This window comes from Miniopterus schreibersii (assembly GCF_964146895.1).
Source record: "Miniopterus schreibersii genome assembly, chromosome: 7".
Classification (NCBI taxonomy): Eukaryota; Metazoa; Chordata; class Mammalia; order Chiroptera; family Miniopteridae; genus Miniopterus; species Miniopterus schreibersii.
This window is the reverse complement of record NC_138108.1, coordinates 4,854,881-4,881,836: the sequence shown is the minus strand read 5'-3', so window position 1 is coordinate 4,881,836 and position 26,956 is coordinate 4,854,881. Positions and strand designations below refer to the sequence as shown.

Below are 26,956 nucleotides of genomic sequence, written 5' to 3'. Positions count from 1 at the left end.
TAAAAGCTAGAAGTTTAACTCTCAGTTTTGAACACAGATGTAGGAAGTAGATAGCCTTTTATTATTTTGACCCCCAACCCAACCCGTCTCCCCGCCAGGATATAGAAGTTAGCAGAAGGCTATGCACATGTGAACAACAGCACAAAAAGCAGTGCTGGGTGGGTTGGTTGGTTGGTTGGTTGGTTGGTTGGTTTGATAATGATTTTAGTGGTCAGTGAATGTGACAGTCATTGACAACCAAATTTTCTAAAACAGCCCCCAGGGATGATATTGGCCCAATTGACAACCACCCCTGCCTTATGTGGGGAATAGTGAAGGTCTACACGCTTGGTATCTGTAGGGATAGAGAGATTTAGAAAATAGAATTGACTAAAATTGTGACCTGATTATATATGGAAGAGTGAACACGTGGAGAGTCTAGTATGATCACCAAATTTTGTGATCGAGTCAACGATGGATATGTTCGCCCTAAAGGGGAACATAGAAAAAGAAGCAGGGCTTGGGGATGGGGTTTGAGTTCCCCGAAGGACATCTGTAAGGAGTAGCAGTTGGAAATGTAGGCCAGTTGGTTGGGGCAGGAAGAAGACTTCATGTTGCTATAACCATGGGTAGATGAGATCACTCAGAATATAGAGTAAAAAGACAGCCAAGGGTGGAACCTTGAAAGGACATAAAGATGAGTCATTGAATTAAATGCAGAAAGAGAGAGCATTTGGAGAGACAGGAATACAATTAGAGGGGTGCAACTTGTGAAAGCTAAGAGGTGTGCAGTGCGAAATAGTCATGCAAATTCCTTCCATACAGACTTAATAAATTCTATAAATGTCTATTTTAATATAAAAGTGGCATGTAAAATTATTCTCCACTCCTATCCTCCCCTCTCACCCCCCCAATTTTTCAAGTTAAATTTGCCCTCCATGGCTGCTTTTTCTTTGGGATTTAAGTGTACACCACTGATTGCCATCAGGAGCATGCTTCCCTCCAGGTTGAGAAATGTGGTTATGGGTTTCCAAGCCCTCTTTACAATCCTAACAGTGGCTGGCTTTCTCCCAGTTACATTAATAATTTTGGCTCAGCCCAAGGAGTCCTGGTTCATTATGAAACTTTTTTTTTTTTTTTTTGACAGGACAGAGGGAAATTAGTTGTATTTGAAAACTAGATGAATTTTTTCAGTTATAATGTGTATTTTGTCCATTTTCTAAATGAACTCCAGTTATGTCCAAAACACAGGTTAGTCAGTTTTAAAACACTATTAAGGAAAAACTGGACATACAGAAAAGTTGAGTAACAATAAAAGCCCATATATACCTACCATCTAGATTTAAATATTAAGGTTTTTACCATATTTGCAAATGTGCTCAGGCTTAGAAGTAGTTGGCATGTTCAGAGAACAGAAAGGATCTCAGTATGGATAGACTTCTGTAATAAAGGCCAGAGAGCTGTGCTGTGAGTTGAAGATGGGGAAAGCCTAGAGGGCCCTAGTAAGGAACTTGGATTTTATTATGAGTGCAATGAAAAGTTATTGAACCCTCAGTCAGTGGGTTCTTGCTGTTAATTGTTCCTTGGCATTCCCCCAAATACTTCTAATGATGATAAAGGAGGAAAGGGCAAAATGAGAAAGGCAGGCAGATTGTTAAGCTGAAAGGTACCTTTTAACCATTTTAACCCTTGTTTAACCATTGCTGCCTTTAGCTTGAGAATTTCCTTACTCTTGGAATTCTTAGTTCAGAAACTCAGACATGCACCTGTATGTTTTCATATCCTTCAGGGTCCTGGAGCACTTTGAATGGTACTTTTATATTGCTTGATGATGGACCAGGCCCTTTTGAAGGCACTTCTGTGCTTTTGGGAAAAAGCAGTGTGGGCTGGAGAGGCCATTAGTGATGCCTTTGCTATCTATCATTTGAGCATTGTTGGATGGTCATCTGGTGTTTCCTTTGTCAAAGCAATGAAGCTCAACTCTTTTTAAAGTTAAGTTTGTATTTGATCCTAAATCTTCTTGCTCTTTATAATCACTAAAATTAATTAGAGTGATTCATGAATCTGTTCAATCGTGCATTTTTTTTTAAAATAAAAGTGAATACAGTAGAAAATACCAATTTTAGCTTTGTTGCATGCGCATGCACACGTGTGTAATTAAATAAATTTCTTGTAGATCATGATCACAGTTTGAAAAACACTGCTGGTTCTACTGGCTCTGTCTAGGGTTCATGATTAGTAGGATTAGTTCATTGGTGGCCTTACTTTCCTCTTTCATTTAGCTTCCCATTCAGTTGTCTTATGGTCAGTACTTTTTATGTATTAAAGATGGACTGTTTTATATTATCCATTGATTTCTTTAAACTTAGTTTTTATGTTTATCAAAATGATGCATGTGTACAATTGAAGGAGGCAGATAGTTACAAAAAGGGCTTGTAAGGAAAAATTACCAGTTCTTCCCCCCTTTCCTTCTCCGCAGAAATACCACCATTCAGCTGTTTGGGTCGATTGTTTTCAGCATTTTTTCCCACAACTTTAATGAGTACACTTGTATGACACATCCATGGTTTTACCATATTACTCATAACATTTGCCTCAAGCTGCTTATGTTTCCTTTATTACACTCATAAATTCAGTAACAATCAATACTCAGTAGCTCTATGCATATTAAGCTAACATGTTTAATTAAGAGCCTTATTTCTTAAAGCATTACTCTCTTACCCCTTTAGCAATGTTCTAGGCACATGTATTGTCTACCCATTTAAGAGCCATTCATTAATTTTAAACTTTTCTTTGTCAATTAATTATTTTAAAAGTTGAATCACTGAGTGGCATACATTAGTATAAGATATTTAAGCTTAATACATAGCAAACTTAGACATAAGAAACAGGGGCAGTTAAATATAGGAGTTTGGAACTGAGTTTGCAAACCACTGACCAAAGTGGTCCATAAGGTTCTTCTCAAAAGTGTTATCTTTTGATATCTTATATGAGGTTTGATGTCTGTGAATGTAACTTATTTTAGTTTTTTTACTAAAAGAGATCGTAATGCCCTAGCCAGTTTGTTTCAGTGGTTAGAGCATCAGCCCTTGGACTGAAGGATCCCAGGTTCGATTTCAGTCAAAGGCACGTACCTGGGTTGCAGGTTCAGTCCCCAGCCCCAGTCGGGGTGCATGAGGGAGGCAGTCAGTCGATGATTCTCTTGCTCTCTCTCTCTCGCTCTTGCTCTCTTTCCCTTCCACTCTATGAAAAAGCAATGGAAAAAATAATCTCCAGTAAGGATTTAAAAAAAAGAAAAAAGAAATCATAATTTCTGACGTGTGTTCCCCAAGTTAGTTACATTGTTTGTCTTGTTAACTTTGTTTTTTCAAGGTGAGTTCTTAGAATAGTTGATGTCTTTTTTTGCATGATGTGATATTCTGGTTGATATGGTGGAAATGTTTCCTGCTACCCACAAAAAATTAAGAAGTTCATTATTTTCAGGGTGTTATCCATTGAGTCCCTTCACAGGAGATAGTTGTATCCAGGTAGAAAGAGTACACATTGAAACTGACAAAGGATTTGAGGGTCTGATGCCAGATTTGTCCAAGGCTCTGTCCAAGGTTCTCCCCAGCTCTGAGACCCTGTGACCACCTGAAGAGGAGGAGGGAGAGGAGGGTGGGCGGGCCTTGGAAGTGTGTGCCCAGCACAGTGCTTCAGAGGAACAGCATGAACACTGGAAGAGAAGCCTCGGGAGAGATACAGATAGTGAGCCTGTTGCTAGTGCTGTTTGGCTGAGCTCCTTACCTAACTTTTTGCCTCAGTTTCTCAACTGTAAAATAGAGGTATCTATTAATTGGAGGTATAGTGTGTTGATTAAGGACACTTTGGGTCAAAACAAACCCGAGCTGGTTTTACCACTTAGTACTCAGTATTGGCCTGGCAGAACTAGCTGCCCTGTGAGTGATAGCTGCTTCATTCCCATGGTCAGTACCTGCGTGTTCCTCCTCAAATGGGTGGTTGGAGGAGCAGGTGATAAAAAAGGTTTTGGGTGTTTTGTTTTTTTTTAATAGTTTTTATTGATTTCAGGGAGAGGAAGAGAGAGATAGAAACATCAGTGATGAGTCATTGATCAGCTGCCTCCTGCACGCCCCCTGCTGGGGATCGAGCCCACAACCCGGGCATGTGCCCTGACCGGGAATCGAACCGTAGTCTCCTGGATCATAGGTCGATGCTCAACCGCTGAGCCACGCCAGCTGGGCTAAAAAAGGTTTTTGAAAAGTAAAAATGTTCTACAACTCTGAGATATCTCTGCATTATCATTTCTCGCATATACTAGTAGGTTTCCCAGTTCCTACTGATTTTGGAAGTCCTATAAAATGACTTTTTCAAACACCAGTTTTCTTCCCAGATTAGGATTTAGAAAATATGTCTTCTCATTGACACCACTTTCTTCTTACTTGTACCTTGTGCTGTGTCCCCAGGTACAGCAGGCAGAGCGCAGCGAGGCGCCTGTCTCCGCCGCCATGCCGTTCCCATTTGGGAAGTCTCACAAGTCTCCCGCAGACATCGTGAAGAACCTGAAGGAGAGCATGGCCGTTCTGGAGAAGCAAGACATTTCTGACAAAAAAGCAGAAAAGGTATGTATTGGGCATTATTTTATATTTTCAATCTTTTGATTAGGAGCAAATAAAAGACACTATGAGATGATTTTTTTAAATTAATAAATCCCAATTTGGGGTTTTTTTGGTTTCAAAATACGACATTTGCTGCTGCTTGAACACCATGTTTTCTCCTGTACTGCTGTCTACCAAACGTATTTCTAACTTTTTTCTCTGTTTTTCATTTGGGGTTTCCAAGTCTATTTAAATTTTATTTTTTCATTGTTGAAATGATTTATCTGATTCCTAAAGTCAGTAGGCATTCCACCAGTAGTCTTCCTGGGGAGGTGCCGCTCCTGGTTTTCTTTCTGTTCTCTGGAGGAATACCTTCCTCTTCCCAGTCACCACAGCACAAAGCCTGACTTCCATCCCAGTTTTGTCTCCCTGCTCTCCTCCAAAACATCATCTTTCACTAAATAGCATGAACCCCTACTTCTGAGGCGTTTATGAATTGATTCTGACTTCCATTCCTACTAAATGATGATCCTTGTGACCTTCCTTATTTCTCAGATATCTCCCTTGCCTTAAGCCTTCAGTGCAGACTTCTTGGGTGGCACACAAGACCCTTTGTGACCTTCTTTCTCTTCTCTAGGTGAATTTCGGCCCCTCCCTTATTCTGTGTGTTCTATCATCTCAACTTGCCTCTGTTCATTGGAAGTAACTAAAGCAAATAATCAGCTATACTGTTTCATGCCCTTGTCTTATCTCCCCCCATCCATTTCTACCTCAGCCCCATTCAGCCTTCAGAACCCCCATACATCTCTCTCTCTCCTTCTCTCTCTGTCTCACTCTCTCTTTTTAACTGAGTGCATGGTGATAAAAACTACAGTGACAGCAGTTTGGTGTCACTGCCTTGGCTCTGGCTAAAGGATCACACCATCGGTGCAAATGACAATATAGTAGAAAAGGGCAAATTATGTGTTAGTTTGATATAAAAACAGTTTTGACCCCCACGGACCCCTTGAAAGGGTCTTGAGGGACCCCAAGGGGACCCCACGGGCGCTCACTCGCTTCGGGAGAGCGCCTGTTCACTGGCACGCTCAGAGGGGAGGGAGGAGTCTTTCCATAGCAGGCCGCTTACCAGTGACTCCTGGTTACTAAACTTGCTTAGAGTAATCTTTGACACCAGGAGGTTATTAATAGTTTTCTTTTAGTCTGTGATCTTTCAGCTGAGAATAGTCAGGCATTTTCTTTACAGAGAGACGTGCATGCGTGCATGTATGTGTAGGGCTTTTTTTTTTTAAGTTAATTCAGGAATTAATGTGATAACAGAATTGTTCTCTCATTATTTCAAATATTTGGCACCAACAGTATTTCTCAGGTTACTTTTAGATTCCATGTCACATTTTTTATCTTAATTTACTTTGACTTAAGAACTTCCGAGGTCATCTAATAGTTTTTTGAGGATGAATTGATATTTAAGGCAGTACATATAGATTAGTATATATATATATGCAGAGGGCTCTTGTTTAAAATGATTCTTTTGCTAAAGAGTAGGTATGAAGAAACAAAAAAAGTAAAATATAAGGCAAAATAATAAATGATGTAACCCCTCCCCAAGAAGATGTGGGTTCTTTGAGGCATTTCTTAGTAATAGCTGCTTATATGTAAATTATAATAAATTTGATTATGTAAACTAATGGTGAACAGAAACATGGGAAATGTTGCTTAATAGATTATTTAAAAATTGTTTCCAAAAAGTATGACTTTATAAATAGTGATTTCCATCTCAGTTATGGGAATTTTATTATGCTGAGTTTCATGTGTACAGCATAAAGCAAGATAATCTTGCAAAAGATGACAATGGAAGTAATTACATGATCATTTTTTGCAAAAGATTTCCAACTTGATTGAATCCACAGACATTTTAGTGCCCTCATATATTTGGGCAGATAGATGGACACATGGATCAAATTTTTCCCCTGTTTTTAAGGAGTTTATAATATAGGAGAGGAAATATGTATGTAAATAATATAACATAGTATAGAGGTACCTTGGAGGTAGTAATGAAATTCTGTGAGAATCAGAAGGATGAAGCAGTCAGTACTCTTCAGAGATAGTATTAAGTTTGAAGTGACATTTGAACTGGGTTTTAAGGTGTTTGGCAGGCAAAGAATTAGAGGGAACGGAATGTGAAACAGCATAAAGTTTGGCATGTTCAGAAAAACAGTGACAAGTTCAGGGTGACTTTATAGAGGTGACTAGATATAAATGAATGGTGGGAAGTGAGGCTACAGATGTAGGTTGTGGTAGATTGAAAGGAGCCTTACATACAGCCTAAAGATAAACTTAGAGAGCTGAAGAAATCTGTCATTTTGCTTTGTTTTAAATCTTTATTTTTAGTTAATTATTAATTCACAGGAAGTTGCATAAAAGTACACAGGGAGACCTGTCTGCCTTTTCCCTGTTTCCCTCAATGGTAACATCACACATAACTATATACAATATCAAGACCAGGAAATTGACGTTGGTACAGCCCACAGGCCTTATTCACATTTCACCAATTTTGTAAATGTATGTGTGTGAGTGGGGGGGTTGCTTTGCACAGTTTTATCACATGTATAGCTGTGCAGTTTCTTTAGTAACCACCACCACAATCAAGATTCAAAACTGTTCCATCACCACAAGGCCCCTTTTTGCTATCCCTTTATAGCCACACCTATTTCCTCTCCCCCGTACCTACCCTTGCTGGCAACCACTAATCTGTTCTCCAAATCTGTAATTTTATTATTTCAAGAATGATTTATAAGTAGAATCATGTAGTAGGTACCCTTTTGAGATTGGCTTTTTTCACTCAGCTTAATTCCCATGAGATCCATGCAAGCAGTATATCAGTAATTCCTTTTGATTGCTGAGTAGTACTCCATTCTATGGATGCACCACAGTGCATTTAGCCATTCGCCCAATGAAAGTCAGCTAGACTATTTCCAGTTTGGGGCTATTACAGATGAAGCTGCTGTGAACATTTTTATACCAGTTTTATGTGAACTTAAGTTTTCCTTCCTCTGGGATAAATGCCCAAGAATGCTATTTTGGGTCATATGATAAGTGCACATTTAGTTTCATAAGAAAGCACCAAATTCTTTTCTAGAGTGCTGTGCCATTTTACATTCCCATTAGTAATGTTTCAGAGTTAGAGATGGCATGAGATTGGAAGTGTGTTTGGGAAGATGGATATAATGGCAGAAGATGAACTTGGTAAGAGAACTCTGGTGACCAGGAAAGCTTAAGGGTAAGGAGGAGAAGTAGGGTATGAGAGCAGGTTTCTGAGAGACAGTTGAGATGATTTGATGGTTGTCTACAGTTAATTACAGGTTCACATACCCTTGGCCTATCTTCTCTACCCACCAAATATTTTCCAGAGCATGAGTCAATAAACTGTGGCCCAGGTCAGTCTGTTACCTGGTTTTGTAAGTAAAGTTTTACTGGAAAACAGCCATTCCCATTTATTGACCTGTGGTCTACGGCTGCTTTCCTGCTGCAATGGCAGAGTTGAGTAGTTGTGACAGAGACCATATGACAAAAAGTTTGCTACCTTCTTATCTAGAGAAGCTTGATACTTCTGATGAGACAGCAGGGATTCTTATTTTGGTTAGAAATGGGGGGGGGGCAGGGAAAGTGTGTGTTTTTCTTTTAAACTTAGTGTTCCACATATGTGCAAAGAGTGCTCTAGGGAAGCAGGTAGGCCGTGGTTCCAGGTACTTCTCCCTTCATTCACTTTTTTAGTTTTACTTTATTCTAATTTGTATATTGGGATTCTACATAAAATTTTTGCTTTGAAAAGTGGTGGCAGGCAGGAGTAGGGAATAGGCTATCAGTGGCCCCAAAAGCACTAAAAACTACTGATTTAGATGACCTCTGGCATCTCCTTCAACACTTAAGATGCAATCCCATACTCTGGCATTACTTCTGACTTAACATTTCAACTCAAAATTTATTTTCTCTGCCCTAGAATTGGTCTGTCTCTTCCTGACTGGTTTCAGAAATGTTGTCTTTATATCTCTGGCTCAAAACCTAAGAGTCATCAGATTCTTTCTCCCTTACTTCAGTATCTGTTTGCCGGAGCCCTTTTTATTTGAAATCACTTGGGGAGGGGGGCTGAAATTTGCAGCTTCTCCCTCTTTCTCTTTTCATAAGCACTCTAGGTAATGGGATGGGGGCGGGGGGGTGCATGCATGTGCATGAGATCTCTGCTTCCTTCATTAAGCCTAATAGTTTTAATTGATTTCTATATCTTTAAAAAGTTCAGAAAAGACAACTGAGTATAAAGAAAATATAAAGCTCATCTTAATTCTTTCTTAACATGGTGGGATATCCTTACCAATTCTCATTAATGAGCTTTTTTTAGATTTATAAAATAGTTGCAAAAGGAGTACCCTTCACCCAGCTTTCCCAAATGTTAACATTGTACATAACCACAGTAGAATGATCAAAATCAGGGAAAACATTGACATATTAGTATTAAGTAATCCGCAGACCTTTTTTCAGATTCCGGCAGTTTTCCTACTAATTGTCCTTTTTCTGGACCGGCGTCGAGTTTAGGACAACACGTTGCATTAAGTGTGACGTTTTAGTCTGCTTTAATCTGGAGCAGTGTCTCAGTCTCTGCCTCCCATACCCGTAGCACTTTTGAAAAGGACTGGCCAGTTATTTTGCAGATGTCCCTTAATTTGGGTTTGGCTGATGTTTCTTCATGATTCAATGCAGGTGGTGCCTTTTTGGCAAGAAAACCATGGAAGTGATGCTGTGCCCTTTGTTGTGTGTCTGTCAGGTGGCACATGAAGTCAATAGCCTCAATACTGTTCACTTTGATCTCGTGGTTGTTGTGGCATCTCCATGTAAAAGTACTATTTTTCCTTTTGTCGTTAGTAAGCCTCTCGGAGGAGTGGGCATCTCTTTATATTGAAAGCATTACTGATGTTCCCTTTTTTCCCCCATCGATCCCCTCCACCCCGCATACCCCCCACCCCTAGTCCTCACACTGTTATCTGTGTCCGTGGGTGGGCATCTTTTTTTTTTTTTTAATCCTCACCCAAGGGTATTTTTTCCATTGCCTTTTCAGAGAGAGTGGAAGGGAGAGAGAGAGAGAAGGGGGAGGAATCTGTGCAAGAGAGATACATTGATTGGTTGCCTCCCACATGCACCCTGACTATGACCGGGGATTGAGCCTGCAACTGAGGCACATGCCCCTGGCCGGAATCAAACCCGGGACACTTCAGTCCTCGAGCCAACACTAACCACTGAGCCAAACTGGCTAGGACTGGGCATTTCTTTTTAAAGTCTCCCCAGTGATTCTGGTGTGTCTCCAGGACTGAGACAGAGGGTGATAGAAATACATCACAACGCATAGAGGAAGCTGGGGGTGTTTTCGTTAGAAAGTCTATCACTGTGGAAGGAGTCAAGGTAGATGTTCAGATCATTGGAGGAGGGAGGGGGAGGACACACACAGACGCTAACATCTCCTGAGGGAAGTGGAGCAAATTTGAAATATTTGTGACTAGGAGTTACTGGTGTGTTTTTTTGTTTTGTTTCGTTTTTTGTTGTTGTTGTTTTTAAATATATCTTTATTGATTTCAGAGGGAGGAAAGGAGAGGGAGAGAGAGATAGAAACATCAATGATGAGAGAGTCATTGATCAAGCCCACAACCGGGCATGTGCCCTGACCGGGAATCGAACCCTGATCGCCTGCATCCCAGGTCAACGCTCAACCGCTGAGCCACGCCCGGCTGGGCTAGGAGTTACTGGTTTTAAATCAATCCAGTTTGAGGGAATGTTTCTGACTGGATTAAAGGCAGTGGACCAGCATGAATGTCAGTGAACCAAGTGTGCTCAGGTGCGTCACGTTTTCTACAGTGCTCAGAACCTGGGAGCCCAAGTAGGGGAAGTTTTCAGGAAAGGACATCGGATGTTGGGTAGGGGAGCAGCAGACCTGGAACTGCGAGCAGGACAGGTAGCTCGGTCTTAGGAGCCCAGTGGATTAGGTGACATGATGATCTCAGCAGCTTGAAAAGGGTACAGTGTTTGGAGGAGCTGTAATTGTGACTAGCTGACTCAGTAGGTGTGAGGGGACAGACAGGAAGGTGACAGATACGGAGGAGGATGTGGTCAGAGAGGCAAAGAACATGCTGACATGGTGCAGGCAGGCCAGAGATGGGGGACTGGACCAGGTCTCTAATGTGGATGCTGGTGCAGGGAACCAGGTCAGACCTAAATAAGGTCAAGTTTATTTGTGCTGTGTGTGGTGTCTTCATTCCATACATACTGGCTGCATTGCCTTTTCTGGTGAAATACTTGACTTCTTAAGCTTTTCTGATCATCTTTTAGTAACATTTGGACAGTTTTTTAAAGCTTTTGTTTAATCAACTTGCAGTTGTTCATGTAATGGGGAACAGAAATTATGGAAATATGCATAAACTTAAAATTCATCAATTGAAATATGAACTTAATCTCTCTCACTTATCAGGACTGCTAGTAATAAAGTTGATGAATTTTAGTTTTTCTTTTATATCATGCTGCTAATTATTTTATGTAGATGGTAACTAACCATGGAAATGCGCAGGTTTGGAAGTCCCTTGTCCCCAGTGCTATTCCCTATTTCTGAATAATTTGAGTCCAGCTTTTTACTGTTAAGACCCATCCCAATCTTTAGCTTTTTCTTTTGCATTGCTTGTGGCACTCTTTTTTTAAGGTTGACCTACTTACATATATAGACACATACTTAGTTGTTTGTTAGAAATCTTAAAAATTTGGGGGGGGATGTCTTGTGGGGATGAAGCAGAAATGAATAGATTAGTACAACGTATTCAACACTTTGATCTATTTATCTCATTGTCTATTTTTTTGCTCTTTAAACAAGTAAAATGTGAATCGTAAAACATTCAAACAAATTTGAACTAGAGCAAGCATAAGATGAAAGTATTCTTCTTACCCTCCCCATGGGCAGACTCTACTACCAGACTGGTCTCCCTGTCTTCCTAAGAATACAGGGAGGCTCTTTGCTCACCACTTAACTCTGTCAGGTAGAGGCCCTTAACTTTCTTGGTGAGAGGTTTCAGGGTGTCCTTCCTTTAGGTCCCTGTATCAGCACCACATTTTGGAGAATTCGTTGACGTTATGGTGTCGCACATATCTTTACATCCAGTTTTCATTTGGACTTTATATCCCAGTGATCAAGTGTGCTGATGTCCAACCCTTCTTAGGCATGTATGGAGTACCTGCAAGCATTGGGCTCCTAATAAAATACAGAAGGAAACAGACAGTAAATGGAAAGCACAGGTAAACCAGTATTACGTACAACTGGAGAAACACTGTGAAGACGTGCACAATGGTAGGCGAATGTATGCTAGAACTTACCTAGAAAGACTCTAAGGAAGTAATAATTGAACTGAGCGTGAAGGAAGACTAGGAGGTGGGGCAGGGTTTGGGCACAAAAAGCATTCCAAGCATAGGAAACAGTATGCACAAGGACTCTGAAAGGAGAGCAGTGTGACAGAGAATTGGCAAGTAGATGGTGCGGAGAAACTGTAGCGCAGGTGTGAGGTTAGAGAGGAAGGTCAGACCGTGAGTCCCTTTATGGGCACGTCAGGAAGGAGTTTTCTTCCTCCTAAGGGCAGTCGGCAATCAAAGCATAAGCAGAGGGAATGGCAGTCACTTTTGTGTTATCAGAAGATTGTTGTAGGTGTGATATGAAGAATGATTTGTAGGGCACAGTCACTAGGATACTTAGTAGACCAGGTTGGTAGTAGTTACGAGAACTCTAACTTGGGTAGTGATGGTAGAGGTGGGGAGATAAATGGACGGATTAGGGAGACTTGGTGCTGAATTAGATATTGGGGCAGGGTGAGGAAGAGTTGAGGAGAATTCCTGTTTCTGTCATGTATACAAGCACCAGTAGTGATACCATTCCTTGAAGTAGGGAACAGAGGACGACTACCAGGCATTGGAGCAAGATCATGCGTTGTTTTAGGTGTGTTAGGTTTGAGGTACCTTGATACATCCAAGTGGAGACATTTTGAATAGGCTGCTGAATGTACTAGTAAGAGAACTGGATTGGAGATAGGAATCTGTGAGGTGTCTGCATCGAGGTTAATTAAAGCTGTGGGTGTGGGCGAGATCAGTTAGGGAGAGATGATAGAATGAGAAGAGGGCCTTGTACCCTGCCTTGAGAAATTTCCAATATTTAAATGGCCTAGTCAAGGAGGAGGAGCCAAAAAGAAGACAGGAAGGAAAAAATTAGGGTGATGATGAGTCACAGAGGACAGGGAGGAGTGGTTTTAAAAGAAGGGTGTAATCTTAACAACTGCAAACGCTGTCAGGAGCTCACATGGAATGAAGACTTGACATTGTATTTACTGGCAGGCGGGTCATTGGTGCCTGGCTAAAAGCTATAAAGCTCTAGGTGTAGAGACCACATGGGATTTGGCGGAAGAGTGAATGGGAAAGATGTGGGCTAGAGCCAACCCAGGCAGATGTTTCGAGAGATTTAACTGCGGGACATAGTTAGGAGGGGGTATGGATACGGTTTAACTGCGGGGCATAGCTCGGAGGGGGTATGGATACAGTTTAACTATGGGGGCTATAGCTAGGAGGGGGGATGGATACGGTTTAACTGCGGGGCATAGCTAGGAGGGGGTATGGATACGGTTTAATTGCGGGGCATAGCTAGGAGGGGGTATGGATATGGTTTAACTATGGGGGCTATAGCTAGGAGGGGGTGTGGATATGGTTTAACTATGGGGGGGTATGGATGCAGTTTAACTATGGGGGCTATAGCTAGAAGGGGGTGTGGATGTGGTTTAACTATGGGGGGGTATGGATACGGTTTAACTATGGGGGCTATAGCTAGGAGGGGTATGGATATGGAGTCAGGGAAGTGTTTGATTTTGTAAATGGGAATCTTGATCATATGTAAAACTGATGGGGGGAATATCAAATGAGAGGGGAATTGACTGTGTTGGAAGATGAGGTAACAGACTGGGTGAGAGTGCCTGAGAGGGCAGGAGATGGGTAGGGTCCAGAAGCAGGGAGGATTGACGTGGGTGGACGAATATAATAGCAGATGAAGGAAGCCCATTTGTGTTTCCTCCCCATCGGCAGTGTACGTGACAGTGTGTATGTGACAGTGTCATCTTCGGAAAGAGAAGAGGGCTGCTTTACATGTGGCTCCAGGTGGGCTTTCATTTCAGAATTACCATAAGTAACTCTGTTTCCTTCCTTCTCCCCTCCCTGTTTTTTTAACAGCTTTGTTGAGACATAACTCACATATATAATTCAGCCATTTAAAGTATATAATTCAGTGGGTTTAGTTTATTCACAGATAATGTGCAGCCATAACCATACTCAATTTTAGAACAGTTCATCACCTCTAAAAGAAACCCCTTGCCCTTTAGCCGTCACTGCCCCCACTTCTTATTCATCTTTTGCTATCAGAAGAGAGCATAGAATATGGTGTGAATGCAGATTTAAAACCATATGGTGATTTCAGAGAAGAGTATAAAGTGAGGCGTACGAAGGACTGCTATGAGCCTCAAAACTTTGGCCTAACCAGAGAAGCAGAGAGGGCTGAGGCCTACTACGTAGGGTCACTGGTATAAAATCGACAGATAATAGACTCAGAAAACCTACTAACTGTCAGATTCTTCCCTGTCAAAGAGCATCATCTTAAGAATGAAAATTAGTAAAATGAAGTTGAAAAAGCAACATGTGCCCAGTGGGGTATCGCTCAGCGGTTGAGCGTCGACCCAGGATCCAGGCGATCGGGGTTCGATTCCCGGTCAGGGCACATGCCCGGGTTGCGGGCTCGATCCCCAGTCGGAGGCGTGCAGGACGGAGCCAATCAGTGACTCTCATCATTGATGTTTCTCTCTCTCTCTCCCTCTCCTTTCCTCTCTATGAAATCAATAAAGATATATTTTTTTAAAAAAAGAAAAAAAAGCAACACGTGTAATGAGATTTTAAGAGAACATTTACTGTTGATAACTAATTTGATCTATTTTGGACCAGAAAAAGTACAATCCGGGGTATTTAAAATTTGTATATGGGATGGCATGGCAAGCTGTCGGGAATCTGAGTCATTAGCAGAATTGGGTAGTGACAGCAGACTGTAAAAGGTAAAGAATCTGCTTAATGCTGATGCTGATTACGGTTTCATAACGGGATTCTTGTATTAGGAGGAGGGTTTATAAGCTTAGACAGAAAGTAATGGTCAGTAGACATCAGCATAAAAGGTCTTACCAGATTTATTTCATTTTCTTAAACTCAGGAAGTGGAAGGAATAGTTATTCTTATTTTATCAATGTATTTAACAAAAAGCTACTTGAACATGATTTGGAAATAGGTGTATATGTAAGTGGTTGAGCAGCCATGCCCAAAGATTATTGTAAGTAAATTGTTACTGAAAAGAACATGATTCATTGATATAATGATAGGCTCCCTTCATGGTTATTTCCCCTTCAGCATTTTGGTTAATGAGGAGGCCATAGGAAGCATACCTATCAGATTTTCAGATGATACAAACAGGAGAGTGATAGCTAGTACATTGGATGTCCTTCAGATCCAGAAATACCTCTACAATGTTGAATGATGGGCTGTTAATGAAATGAAATTAAGTAGTGAGAAGAGTTAAAGCCTTCATTGCACTGTCATTCAGAGATCTGGCTTTGAATGAACTATATGATAGAACTGCAAAAATTCCTAAAGGCGGCCTTGGGCTACATTAACATTTGTGACATTTGTAGGAAAGGGGTGGTCGGATGTCTTCTGCATTTTTCCATTTTGGATAGGAGCATTAGCCCTATCTTTCTTAGGATAGTTGAAGAAGCTGAGAGGTTTCCTGGAGAAGACGAGGGAAGGCGGGCAAGCTGCCTTCACAGAGCCTTTCCGTGGAGAAGTTAGGGTACTACCTGCTCTGCAGTGCAGCCCCAGGACCAGCAGACACTAGTGAGGCAGTGTTCATCTCATAAAATTTTCAACAACTATCTGTTTCTGGAATCTGCTAATACTGCAGTCACTAGGAATATTTAAGGTGAAGCAATGCAGTCATTTGGTAAGACTGTAGAAGGGAGTACCTTGGAACTAGATGATTCTTTAGGTACCATTAAATGCTTATGTCCTGCGAATCTATGCTAACTAATCTCCTTGAAGTAGGTTTCTGTTCACAAGTACTTCAGTTTATGTAGCTTTTTTATGGCCTTTGTTTTTCACCCGTCTTTAGTACTCTAGTCTCCTTTGTTATTACCTGTAATTCTTTGTTTTGTTTTTTTAGTGGTTCCTAAAGGAACCACTTACAGTACATAACTTCAACTTATTGCAGTCTTCAAGAAATATTATTCTGCTTCATATATGAAAACTTTATAACACTATACTCCATTACCCACCTTTGAGTTGTTGTTGTCACATATTTTTGTTCTACATGTGTCATAACCTCAGAACACATATTTATGCTTTAAACAGCCAATTACCTTTTAAAGACATTTTTTAAAACAATAGGGGAAAAGCTTTATATTTACCCACATTACTATCTCCAGTGCTCTTCGTTCCTTTTTGTATGTGCAGATTTTCATCTTGAATCATTTCCCTTCTGCCTCTAGGATGTCCTTAGACATTTCTTATAGTGCAGGTGACAAAACCTTCCAGCTTTTTTGTGTCTCAACAACTCTTTATTCAGCTTTGGTTTAGAATGATATTTTCACTAGGTATAGAATTGTAAGAGAATAGTTTTGCTTTGTCTTTTCCCAGAACTTTAATGATGTTCCTCCACTATCGTTTGACTTGCTTCATTTCTATCAAGAAATTTGTTGTCATTCTTTAATTTTTTTCTAATGTTCTTTTTCTCTCTGGCTGCTTTTAAATTTTCTCTTCACTTAATTAAAGCAATTTGATTATTCCATGGTTTGGTGTAGTTTGCTTTCTGTTTCTTGTGCTTAGGATTTTTTTAATTTATTGTTTCCATGGGAATACAGTTTTCATCAAATTTGGTAATATTTCAGCCCTGCCAGCGTGGCTCAGCGGTTGAGCATCAACCTAGGACGCAGGCGATTGGGGTTCGATTCTCGGTCAGGGCACATGCCCGGGTTGCGGGCTCGATCCCCAGTCAGGGGCGTGCAGGAGGCAGCCGATCAATGACTCTCTCATCATTGATGTTTCAACTCTCTCTCTTCCTCTCCCTCTCTCTGAAATCAATAAAGACATATGTATTTTTTTAATTTGGTAATTTTTCAGCTATTATGTCCTCATTTATTTTGTCTGTTCTTCCTCCTTTGGGGACTGCACTGACACATGTGTCAGACTGCTTGCAGTCATCCTGTAACTCACTGCTGTGCCGGCTTTCCCCCTCTGTGTTTCATTTTGGACAGTTTTTATCTCTGTCTTTACGTTTACTAACCATTTCTCCTGCAGTGTCTAATCTGCTGTCGATTCTATCCAGTGTAATTTTTATTTCAGACATTGTAGTTTTATTTCTAAATGTTTGATTTGGGTCTTTTTAAAAAAATGCTTTCCATGCCTTTACTTAGCCTGTTTATTTTTTCCTGAACATACTGACTATAGTTATAGTAACTTTTAAAGTCCTTGTTTATTAATTCTGCCACCTGTGTCACTAGCAGGACTGTTTCTGTTGACTGCTTTTCTCATTATTGGTGCTGTTTTCCACTTTTGCTCCTTTTCGGGCTTGCTGTTAAGCTTTGTGTGGGACCAGAGAAGAGTTAGTCTAGGACAAATTTTGTGAATGGGATAAAACCCTTTGAATGCTCTGCTTTCTGTCCTGTGAACAGGAGGTTTCCCTCAGGTTAATGGGAACAAGAACTGCTTCCAACCTGTGTGAGCTCTGTGGTGCTGTTCCCTGGCCCTGAGCACTGTCCTCACATGTGTGTGCCCATCAGTACTCAGCTGACGAAGCAGGCGAGTCTTTGCAGAGCTCTGGCTCTCCGCGGAGCTCTCTCCTCTCTGGTGCTCTGCCCTGCTGCAAGGGCCAGGCTCCCTGGCCTCGGTAGAGGCACAGCTCGCTCAGCTCGGCTCAGCTCGGCTCCTGGAGGCCCCGTTCCGCCCGGCTTCCTCTTTCCTGTGATGTGGCCTGGAAATGCCCCCCAGGCAGTAAGCTCTGGCAATCGTGAGGTTCACTTCATTCGTTTCCTTCCCTCAGGGATCACTGTCCTGTACCGCCTGAAGTTCAGTGTTTAGAATTCATTGTTTCATCATTTTCTCCTAATTTTTTAGTCTTTTCCATGAGAAAAGTAAAATCTGGCCTCTGTTCCTCCATCTTGGTGAGAAATGGAAGCTCTTTAGTGACATTTTGTTTATCTCTAACATTTTCCGTTGCATTCAAAACCTCTTTCAGCACATTTTCTGCTCCCACTCCCTGTTCTCTCCACACCTGTTCCCTGACAGGCCCTGTGCTCCCTCCCCCTCATCCCTGGTCATTCCAGTTCTTGCCCCTCCATCTCCTTTCCACAGTTCTTGCTTGTCGGTGTCTCCAGTCTCTGGATCAGAGCAGGTGCCTCTTCCACATTGTTTTCCTCCCATTTGATGCAGAATTGAACCTTCTCTCCCTGTCCTGTGTATCATAGTATTGTTTTCAGTGTTCAAGTGTACGTGTTGTGAGCCTGCTGGTCTTCCCTGCAGAGCACATGTGGTGATCCACGTGTACACACATGCACAGCGTTAAGCTCCTGAGGGCAGCTTGAGCTCGTCTTTTATTTCTTGTCCATAGGTCCATGGGTTTATAGTACCTAGCAAAGGTATTTAACAAATGTAGGTGTGCTATATATGTTTGTTAAAATGAATTGTTTTTCCCCTGTCCCCCAAAATCAGGCCACAGAAGAAGTTTCCAAAAATCTGGTTGCCATGAAAGAAATTCTCTATGGCACAAATGAAAAAGAGCCGCAGACGGAAGCAGTGGCTCAGCTCGCTCAAGAGCTGTATAACAGCGGGCTCCTGAGCACCCTGGTGGCTGACCTGCAGCTCATCGACTTCGAGGTAAGAAATCGCTCTTTCCGTTTTCACACAGCACCCTGTTCACAGTCCTTTTCTATGTGCTCCCTCCTTTGAAACATCTGGAGATTCCTGCCAGGCTCTTGGCTCAGGGGCTGTTGACCTAAGCATGCCCAGCTGCCTCCTATTAGCAGGGCTAGGACAGGAACTCAGCGGTGTCCCAGGCTTGGCCAGGTTTTCTCCCCTTATTTCACCACTTAAAGGACGTTTCTTAACTATTCATTATGCCCTTTCATTTAGGTTGTATTTAATAAGCAGCTTCTGTTTTACATAATTCACTGGCCCTTGGTTCTCAAGGAATCAATAATCTAAAGACGAACATAGAATGTTAGAGTTTTAGAAGTAGATGAAATCTCTGAGAAGATCCAGTTATGTTTTTGGGGGGTTTTTTGTTTTTACCTGTAGAGAATTTGTTACAGCAGAGATTGTCTGTGTTTTGCTTGGCACTGCTTTTAAATGTTTAAATTAGGATGTCACTTAAATAGCAGATGTTATACACAATTTTGAATTTCTGGCCTCTTGAAAATTTTGACTCTGGTAGCATTAGGCCTATAGTCCTTCATGGCCTCTCGTCTGGGCCAGAAGAGCACCTACCCCATGATGCAGGAGACCCACACTTGGCTCTGTGGCAGACAGTGCAGCCTGCTTTTCTCTCTTAGGGCCGGCTTTACCCATCCACATCTCCTGCCTGGCTTTGGTAGCCATTTGAGATTGTTGCCCAAGCTTATACAGCTGGTTGTGCCATGTTAGCTATTTAGTCAGGGAGCAGTGAGAATAACGGTCCTTGATACCACTCTGAGAAGCATGTATATATGGTAATGAGGGGCTCCGGCATGGTCATGACTCTGATTCTTTATTATGGGTGGGCTTTTTGTTAAGCCTGTGCCTGTCATCCTGAGTGATTGGATGTCTGTGCATGTGATTGAAAAACCAGGGGAGAAAATTGCAGACATATTGCCAGATTCAGTTTTGGAAAGGGATATGAGGGTGGGGTTCATAGGTTACTCCAATAGAATATTAATGCAAAAAGAGAATGAAGTTTTTTATTTCTATCCTGTAGAACTACGATATTTCCATTTATGTAGCTGATTTCATTTATTTTTAATAGTGTATCAAATTTCAACAACAGTTTTTATTTCCTATGCAATGTTGGGAATGCACTAGAACATCCAGTTCCTTCTCTGTCCACCCACCCAGCCCCCAGCCTTGACACCGAATTTAATATTCATTTGGGACTTTAGAGACATTAATTTAAAATAAGCGTGTGCCCCTGGGACTGGTTCTTAGCTGTTGCTGTTACAACTCCTGACCTAGCATGGGCCCAGGGTGACCTCTGGCGCTGGAAGCTGTCATTCACTTGGTCTCCTGCAGGCTTGTCAGCCTGTTAACAAATGGCCCTTCTGAAACAGCTCTGGCACCCAGTGTTGCATTTGTTACTTCCTTATGCAGTTTTTCAGGTTCACTGTAGAGTGGTCATGTCCATCTGTTTTGTTGAGTCAAGTACAGTGGCTGAACTACTGCATCATGTTAGCACCTTCATTATTTATCTATATAAAGTTTTTCCTAAGTAGGCCTAGTTTAATAGGGGCTTGTGTCTACTTACCATTAAAGTTCAGCTTCTTACGGAATTCTTTTATTTCTATTATATTAGCAGCATACACTTTCTCCATTCATCACAATCAAAGGAAAGTATGTGTAGTGCTTATAACATGAGCATCCTATTTAGGCTGCCTGTTCCATTTGGGTGGGAACCAGATCCCTGAACATTGTAAATATAGAGCAAGGTTTTGTTTTTCATAACTGAGCATGATTCTGAGAGTTAGGAATGGTTGAAATTGTATGTAGTGAGATTTCATTTTGTTGACACATTGCTCAGGTTAAAAATAGTATACTATTAAAACTTAGAATTTGAAATTATGAAGAAATAAAGTAAGAAAATTTAATGTCTGAATGTTTTAAAGTCATATATTTGATCATAATTATAAATATGCAATGCCTTGATTTGAGTTTATCTGGGAGGGTCGATGGGCTTTTTGATGTTTAGTCAGGTAAATATTTTAATGATTGTATTCCTAATAGGGCAAAAAAGATGTGGCTCAGATTTTCAACAATATTCTCAGAAGACAAATTGGTACAAGAACTCCTACTGTTGAATACATCTGCACCCAACAGAATATTTTGTTCATGTTATTGAAAGGGTATGTACAATGTACTAACATTTATATTCTCGGTAGAAAAGTAAAAAGGAAAGATGGTCTTGGGCAAAAACAGGATGGTGAATGTGGGAAAGCATTTTCTCTGCAGTTCGCTCAGCTCTTTTTTTTGTAGATTTTGAACACATTTTCCTCCTTAAAAATTCAGCCTGTGAGCTCAGTTTAATTTGAAAAAATGCCCATGGAAGTTTAAAGGTAGGTGAATCATGAGTCTTCAATTTTCAAATCATACATGACTGAAGAAATAAGTCCTCTCTGGTTTTATTTCTATTACCTAAGATTTAAAAAGTGTAAGTGTATGAAATGTCAGTTAAATCATGTATTTAAAGACATCTTTGGATAGACGTGCACCCTCTAAGGCAGTAAAAACTGTCTAGTAAGTGGAGCGTGGATACTATATAGCTTAGTCAACAAAGAACATGTTTATGAAGTAGTACCCTTTGTTTTTTACCTGTGTCCACTCACCACAAGTAAAGCAGAGTGCATCTCCCTAAAATTAATCCTGGACTAAGCAGGCATTTGTGTTGGGGTAGTTTGTCAGTTTCAAAAAAAGTCCCCCAAAGCCTAAAAACTTAAACTTCAAAACAAAACAAATCCTCCTTTCCCTCGTCACTGAGCCTCCCTGATAGCCAAGGTAACCTCCTGTCAGTTCACACCAGAGTTGTTTGCCGGCTCTGGGCATGGTGTGCGTCTGTCCCAGCCCTGGTGGTGTTCTGTTAAATTGGCAGGCAGGCGTTTTACTGGCATGGCTGTTGGCGTGAATCAGCTTGCTCTCCTACCCCAGCTTTACCACTTGCCTCACTTGATTCCTATCTCTGTGGTTAACACTTCCCTCAAGTTCAGACTTGCTTAGACAAAGCATGAGTCAGTGCGTGCGCTGGATGCCAGCATTCTGTTTCCTTTTTTCTATTTCCAACTATCTGTGTTGCTTCTTCAGATGTTGCCATAAGAACTTTTGGCATCTAATGTTTTTTTGTTGTGTCAATCCAGAGTTGTGTGTATAAACATGTAGGGAGTAGGCTGAAATTTTGGTGTTCTTCAGGCAGCTTCCAGGAGCATTGTGTATTTTTAAAGCCAGTAATTTCCTTTTCCATAGGAAGCCATCTTTATTAAAATCTAGAAATTGGTTATCTCTGCCAGGGGTATGAACAGAACATTGTTAAATAGCATGTAAGTACGAATATTTAGATACAACTTAAAGGAAAAGTTTGAAGCTCTTATCCGTCCAAGCCAGAGCAGAAACCTCAGCAGGAAAGGAGAGAGGAGACGTGTGCAGAATGCTGCCGGTGTGGGTACCCAACAGAACCCATCCCCTTACCCTTTCTAGCCTGTACTGTTACTGTGTCAAATGTGAGTCAAATGGAGGGGATAAAATAACAAGCCCTTTCCTCCATCACCAGCTTCATCTCTTCTTAAACTGGTCGTTCTTGTTTCACGTAGTCCCCCTTTCTCCTCACAACCTTGCTTCAGTTTACATCCCTAGCAAGTAGATGAGACATCTGAGGATTTTTTTTACATAGTCACAATACCATTTACAAACCTAACATTAGCTAATGCTCAATGTTCAAATTTCCTTGATTTTCACACACACAAAATGCCATTTTTTGGTTAGTTTGTTCAAATCAGGTTCCAGGCAAAGCCCACAAACTGAATTAGGTTGATGTGATTCTTAACTTTCTTTTCATCCATAATAGTTCCTGACCCCCTTTTAAAAATATACCATTTATTTGTTGAAGCAACTGGGTCGGGGGGGGGGGCTCCCGTGTCCTTTTAGCCAGGCCACATTAGTCTTTGATGCTTCTGTGCTTTCTGGCGCATGATGTCCCACGCTTATTTTGTGTGGGTTCCGTCCTCACACCCGGAAATAGCCACTTCTTCAAGGAGCCTTGTGAACTTTTAAGATTGTTGTCCTTCTGTTGCTCAGTTAGCGATAGCTTAGACAACTTCCACAGGATGTGATTATCTGCTCAGGCTGTAAGTACTTCCACATTAGCTGTTTGGGGAGTTAAGCTGCCACTGTTAGTTTGCATTTGAAAATAATCTTGTTGCTCATGTTAGACTGCATCTGGAGGCAGTTTCTTCTTCGGCAATTTAAATGTTAATGTGCCCTCCACTCTAGTGCTAACAGGTTGTACAGCATAACTGTTTGCCTTGTAATCATTGGTCTATGGTTTAATCATATAAGATAAGCTTGACAAACAGCCAACAAAACCTGCCCAACTTGTACCAAACTGTCTTACCCTTGTCTTTCTAGTCTCCTTACTAAAGATCAGCGAAGATAAATTGTGTGATTAGCCATTTTCTGAGCAGACATTTTAATCACCTGAGAGCCAGTCAGCCATCTAGCTGCCTTGCCATAAATTATACAAAGCAGTATAGTTTGGATCTTGTTGAGGATCTATGATGAACCTATGTACAACAAAAGGTTAATGCTACTAGATAACAATTAGTACTATAGGGTTTCCAGGAGTAAAATGTGTGTGGGTTTGGACAATAAGACAAAGGTTGGTAAAAGATGGAACTTAAGAGTGAAGTTCCAGGTGGTTTAGAATTTGCAGAAAAAAGTAGGTCCAGGGGCACAGATGAACATGGTGATTGGCAACAATAAGGAGAGATCTGGATGATTTATAGCAAAGTGGGGTGGGAGGTGACACTGTGCCAGAGGAACAGCTCTGCTGAGGGAAGCCTAGATAGACATTAAGCCCAGAAGTTTGTCCTTATTTGATTCTAGAAGAAATCATTTTAAGCTCCTGAGCTGAAAATGCTATTGGTATACTTGTGTGTTGGGTAGATTTGGTAAGACAGAGCTTGCACACAGGTGCTGGTTAGGGACACTGGATTTCTCTAGGTGTGAGTTAATCCGGCAGTAGGAACAGATAACAGGAACTGAAACTAAGGTATTCCAAAGAAGCAATTAAAAAGGACTGTGGCACTGGAGATGGGAAGATTGGGAGCAGAGAAAGAGGGTAAGGTTGGGCCCTGGCCTGTGTGGCTCAGGTTCGGCTCAGGTTCAATTCCCAGTCAGGGCACATACCCAGGTTGGGGGATCAGTCTCTGGTCAGGGCGTGTATGGAAAGCAGCTGATTGATGTTTCTCTCTCACATCAGTGTGTCTGTGTTTCTCTCCCTCTCCCTTCCTCTCTCTCTAAAATCAGGTTTTTTTTTAAAAAGAGGATATGGTTGGAACTGTGTTGTCCTATACAGTGCCTACTAACCACATGTAATTATTTAATTTCAAATTAATTTAAACTAAATAACATTTAAAAATTTAATCCCTTAGTCATTTTAGCCAAATTGCAAGTGCTCAGTGGCCACATGTTGCTAGTAGCTACCGTAATGGGCAGCACAGATACAGAACCATTTTGGGCAGCACAGATACAGAACCATTTCCATTATCACAGAAAGTTCTCGCAGACCTGTTTCAGACTCGGGTATTGAAAACAAAACAGTGGTGCCAACTTAAAGAAATGAGGAGGCAGGGGTGGCGGCCTCTTTTGTGGAGGGAGATGAGATTTGATTTTAGACATGTGGAGTTTATGGCAGACCTTTAACTGAAGTTGTCCAGAGACAACAGAACATGCCTAAGTATAGTTCAGGTGTAGGCCTGAGCAGGGGGCCTGTAGGAGCCATGGTGGAAGCCAGGAGATTATATGGTGTTCACTAGCAGGCCGGAGGCCACTGAGGAGAGACCACAGCCAGGCGAAAAATAGAACAGAGGGTTAGAAAGGAGAACTGGAGGAGTTTTTTCTTTGAGAGAGATGCGAAGGTCAGCACTGCCTGGACACCAGGTGGTAGGGTCTGTTAGGAGAAATCACAGATTTGCCCAAGAGAGGTTTTTGCTGGTAGGATGTTGGGAAATGGAATTGACTGGAGGAGATTGCGTGGGAAGGACATTAAACCCGTGCGCGCAGCTTGGAAAGAAGTGGAAGAAAGGGAGCGATGCGTTTGAACAGAATGGCAGAGCCAGTCCGAAGGGCTCGGTGCATGTCAGAAGGGAGAGGGCCGCTGGGCTGAGAGGAAAATGAGCTTTTCTTTCTGGTCACAGGGAAGGGAGGCTAAGGAGATGCTGAGATAGGTGTAGAGGAAGGCTGCATATGGAGTCCCCTGTGCCCACTGCAACAGTCCTGAGCTCTCCTTGACTATGATGTCATCAGCACCAGGCTTTCAACTCTGTAGGGTTTAGGTGTTGCCAGGAGTCTTGAAAGTGTGATTTTGAGTGTTAAATTGAAACAGTAAAGTATACGTGCTGTATATGTGCTAGAGCCTTTTAGATACTGTGAATTTAGGGAACTATTTTGTTTCTTTCATACTGTTTTTTGACCCAGCTTTTGGTTTTTCTGAAGTGTTAAGGGTACCCACATGTAAAACTAACCCCCATGTGGAGGTGAGACCATAAATGCTTCTCTTCAAGTTTTTTAGCTTAAGTAATGAACTTTTATTCCCCCAACCACTCTCATGGCTGTTGTTTTCTTTGGGGGAAGCAGTCTTCACCAACTAACGTGTGTGCCCACTAGAGGAATTCACCTTAGCGCATGTTCTGCTCTGAGGGAGATGCTGTTTGTAGCCTGCTCTGGTCACTCAGTTTGGGCACTCACTTCCCTTTCTAAAAATTCAAACTGTTCAGTGTTGGAGTTTCATAAGAGCAATCATGTTTCTTTTTTTCTTTGCAGGTATGAATCTCCTGAAATAGCTCTAAATTGTGGAATAATGTTAAGAGAGTGCATCAGACATGAACCACTTGCAAAAATCATTTTGTGGTCAGAACAGTTTTATGATTTCTTCAGATATGTCGAAATGTCAACATTTGACATAGCTTCCGATGCATTTGCCACATTCAAGGTAACATATGTAAACACTATAGAATTCTGAATATGCGTGCAAGTCCGAAAAAACAGGAGTGCTGCTCTTCCTACCTCCTTTGTCTATACGCTGCTGCCCCCTAGTGGGAAGGAAGAAGACGGTTTATATACAGGGTGGGGCAAAAGTGGGTTTACATTGCAAGTACACGAAAGTTTATTCTTTTATATTATTTATTATTGTATTGTTTTTCCATGCAAACAACTGTAAACCTGCTTTTGCCTACCCTGTATATGTATGTGTGACTTAGGTATACAAATAGAGTCACGGCTTTAAAGGGTGGAAAAGTTAGATTCTAAATTTTTTGTCTTTCTAAAAGAGTAAACTTTTCTGTTAAATTACCATCAAGTATAGTAATAGATATAACAACCAGGTTTTTCTCCTGTGTTGGATATACTGTCACAGTTTCTTTGGTTAAATACCAGATGAAGTAATTGGCTTCTGTTCAGGCTGAAGGGGACCAGGGGACTTACCTCTCCCATCATATGCTCATGCCGGAGCTTGTTTTTTAAATGCATGGTTGGGGGGGGGGGGGCAGACAGGATTACCAGCACTATTCAAATTACTATGTAGCCTCTCTCCCCTGTGTGTCTTATCTCTCTGCTGTAGATTTATCTAAATAAAATACACATATATAGGATACCAATGTACAACACACACATCTTTGTTTTGAATCGTAAGGTCCTGTGCCGCTTTTGGTATATAAATAAGGCGGTAATCTTTATTAGGGTTTTCACAATAAGAGCGAGTCTTTCTGTTACATTCCCTTATATAAAATGTGTGACCTTTTAAGTGAATATTTAGAAAACAACAGAGGAGTCTGAGGATGAGCTCTAGAGGAGAACTGCTATTTTAATGTAATCAGAATGTAGTGTACTAACCTGCAGACTGCTGTGCTCAGGAACCATGAACACTGTGACAGAGATAAGTAGCCACTTCTCTTGAAAGTTTTCAGTTTTATGATTGCAAAGAGCCCCTGAGGTGAGCAGAGGCCTTGGTTTCTGGGTAAAATCTGTCACTCAGAGCAAATGAGCACCCTTAAAGAGGAGGAAAGCCTGGCAACCTGGCCACTAGGGTTCACATTGGATGGGAATAAAATAGTAGTGTGGGAAGTCCAGGAATTTATTTTCCAGAAACCATTAGAAAGACTATCAGCAGCCCTAGGTAAGACCTGTGATCTTTCTGTGTCAATGTAAAAAGCAAAATGACATGAATTTAAGATGGTAGCATAGAGTGGTAAATATGATGCTTGGGTTTCACAGCCCTTGGTGGGGTAGAACTC

The 26,956-nt window shown here is 41.3% G+C and overlaps 1 protein-coding gene across 3 annotated transcripts in view; it reads left to right on the top strand.

Annotated features, from left to right (window-relative positions):
* CAB39 (calcium binding protein 39) overlaps positions 1–26,956 on the top strand; it is a 64,025-nt gene that overhangs the window by 23,112 nt on the left and 13,957 nt on the right. For all 3 annotated transcript variants that reach the window (XM_081142790.1, XM_081142788.1, XM_081142789.1), the window contains 4 exons: positions 4,443–4,598; positions 18,426–18,590; positions 20,685–20,803; positions 25,488–25,656. In XM_081142790.1, coding sequence (XP_080998916.1) covers positions 4,485–4,598; positions 18,426–18,590; positions 20,685–20,803; positions 25,488–25,656 — 567 coding nt within the window. In that variant the 5' untranslated portion in view covers positions 4,443–4,484. The remainder of the gene's footprint in view (positions 1–4,442; positions 4,599–18,425; positions 18,591–20,684; positions 20,804–25,487; positions 25,657–26,956) is intronic.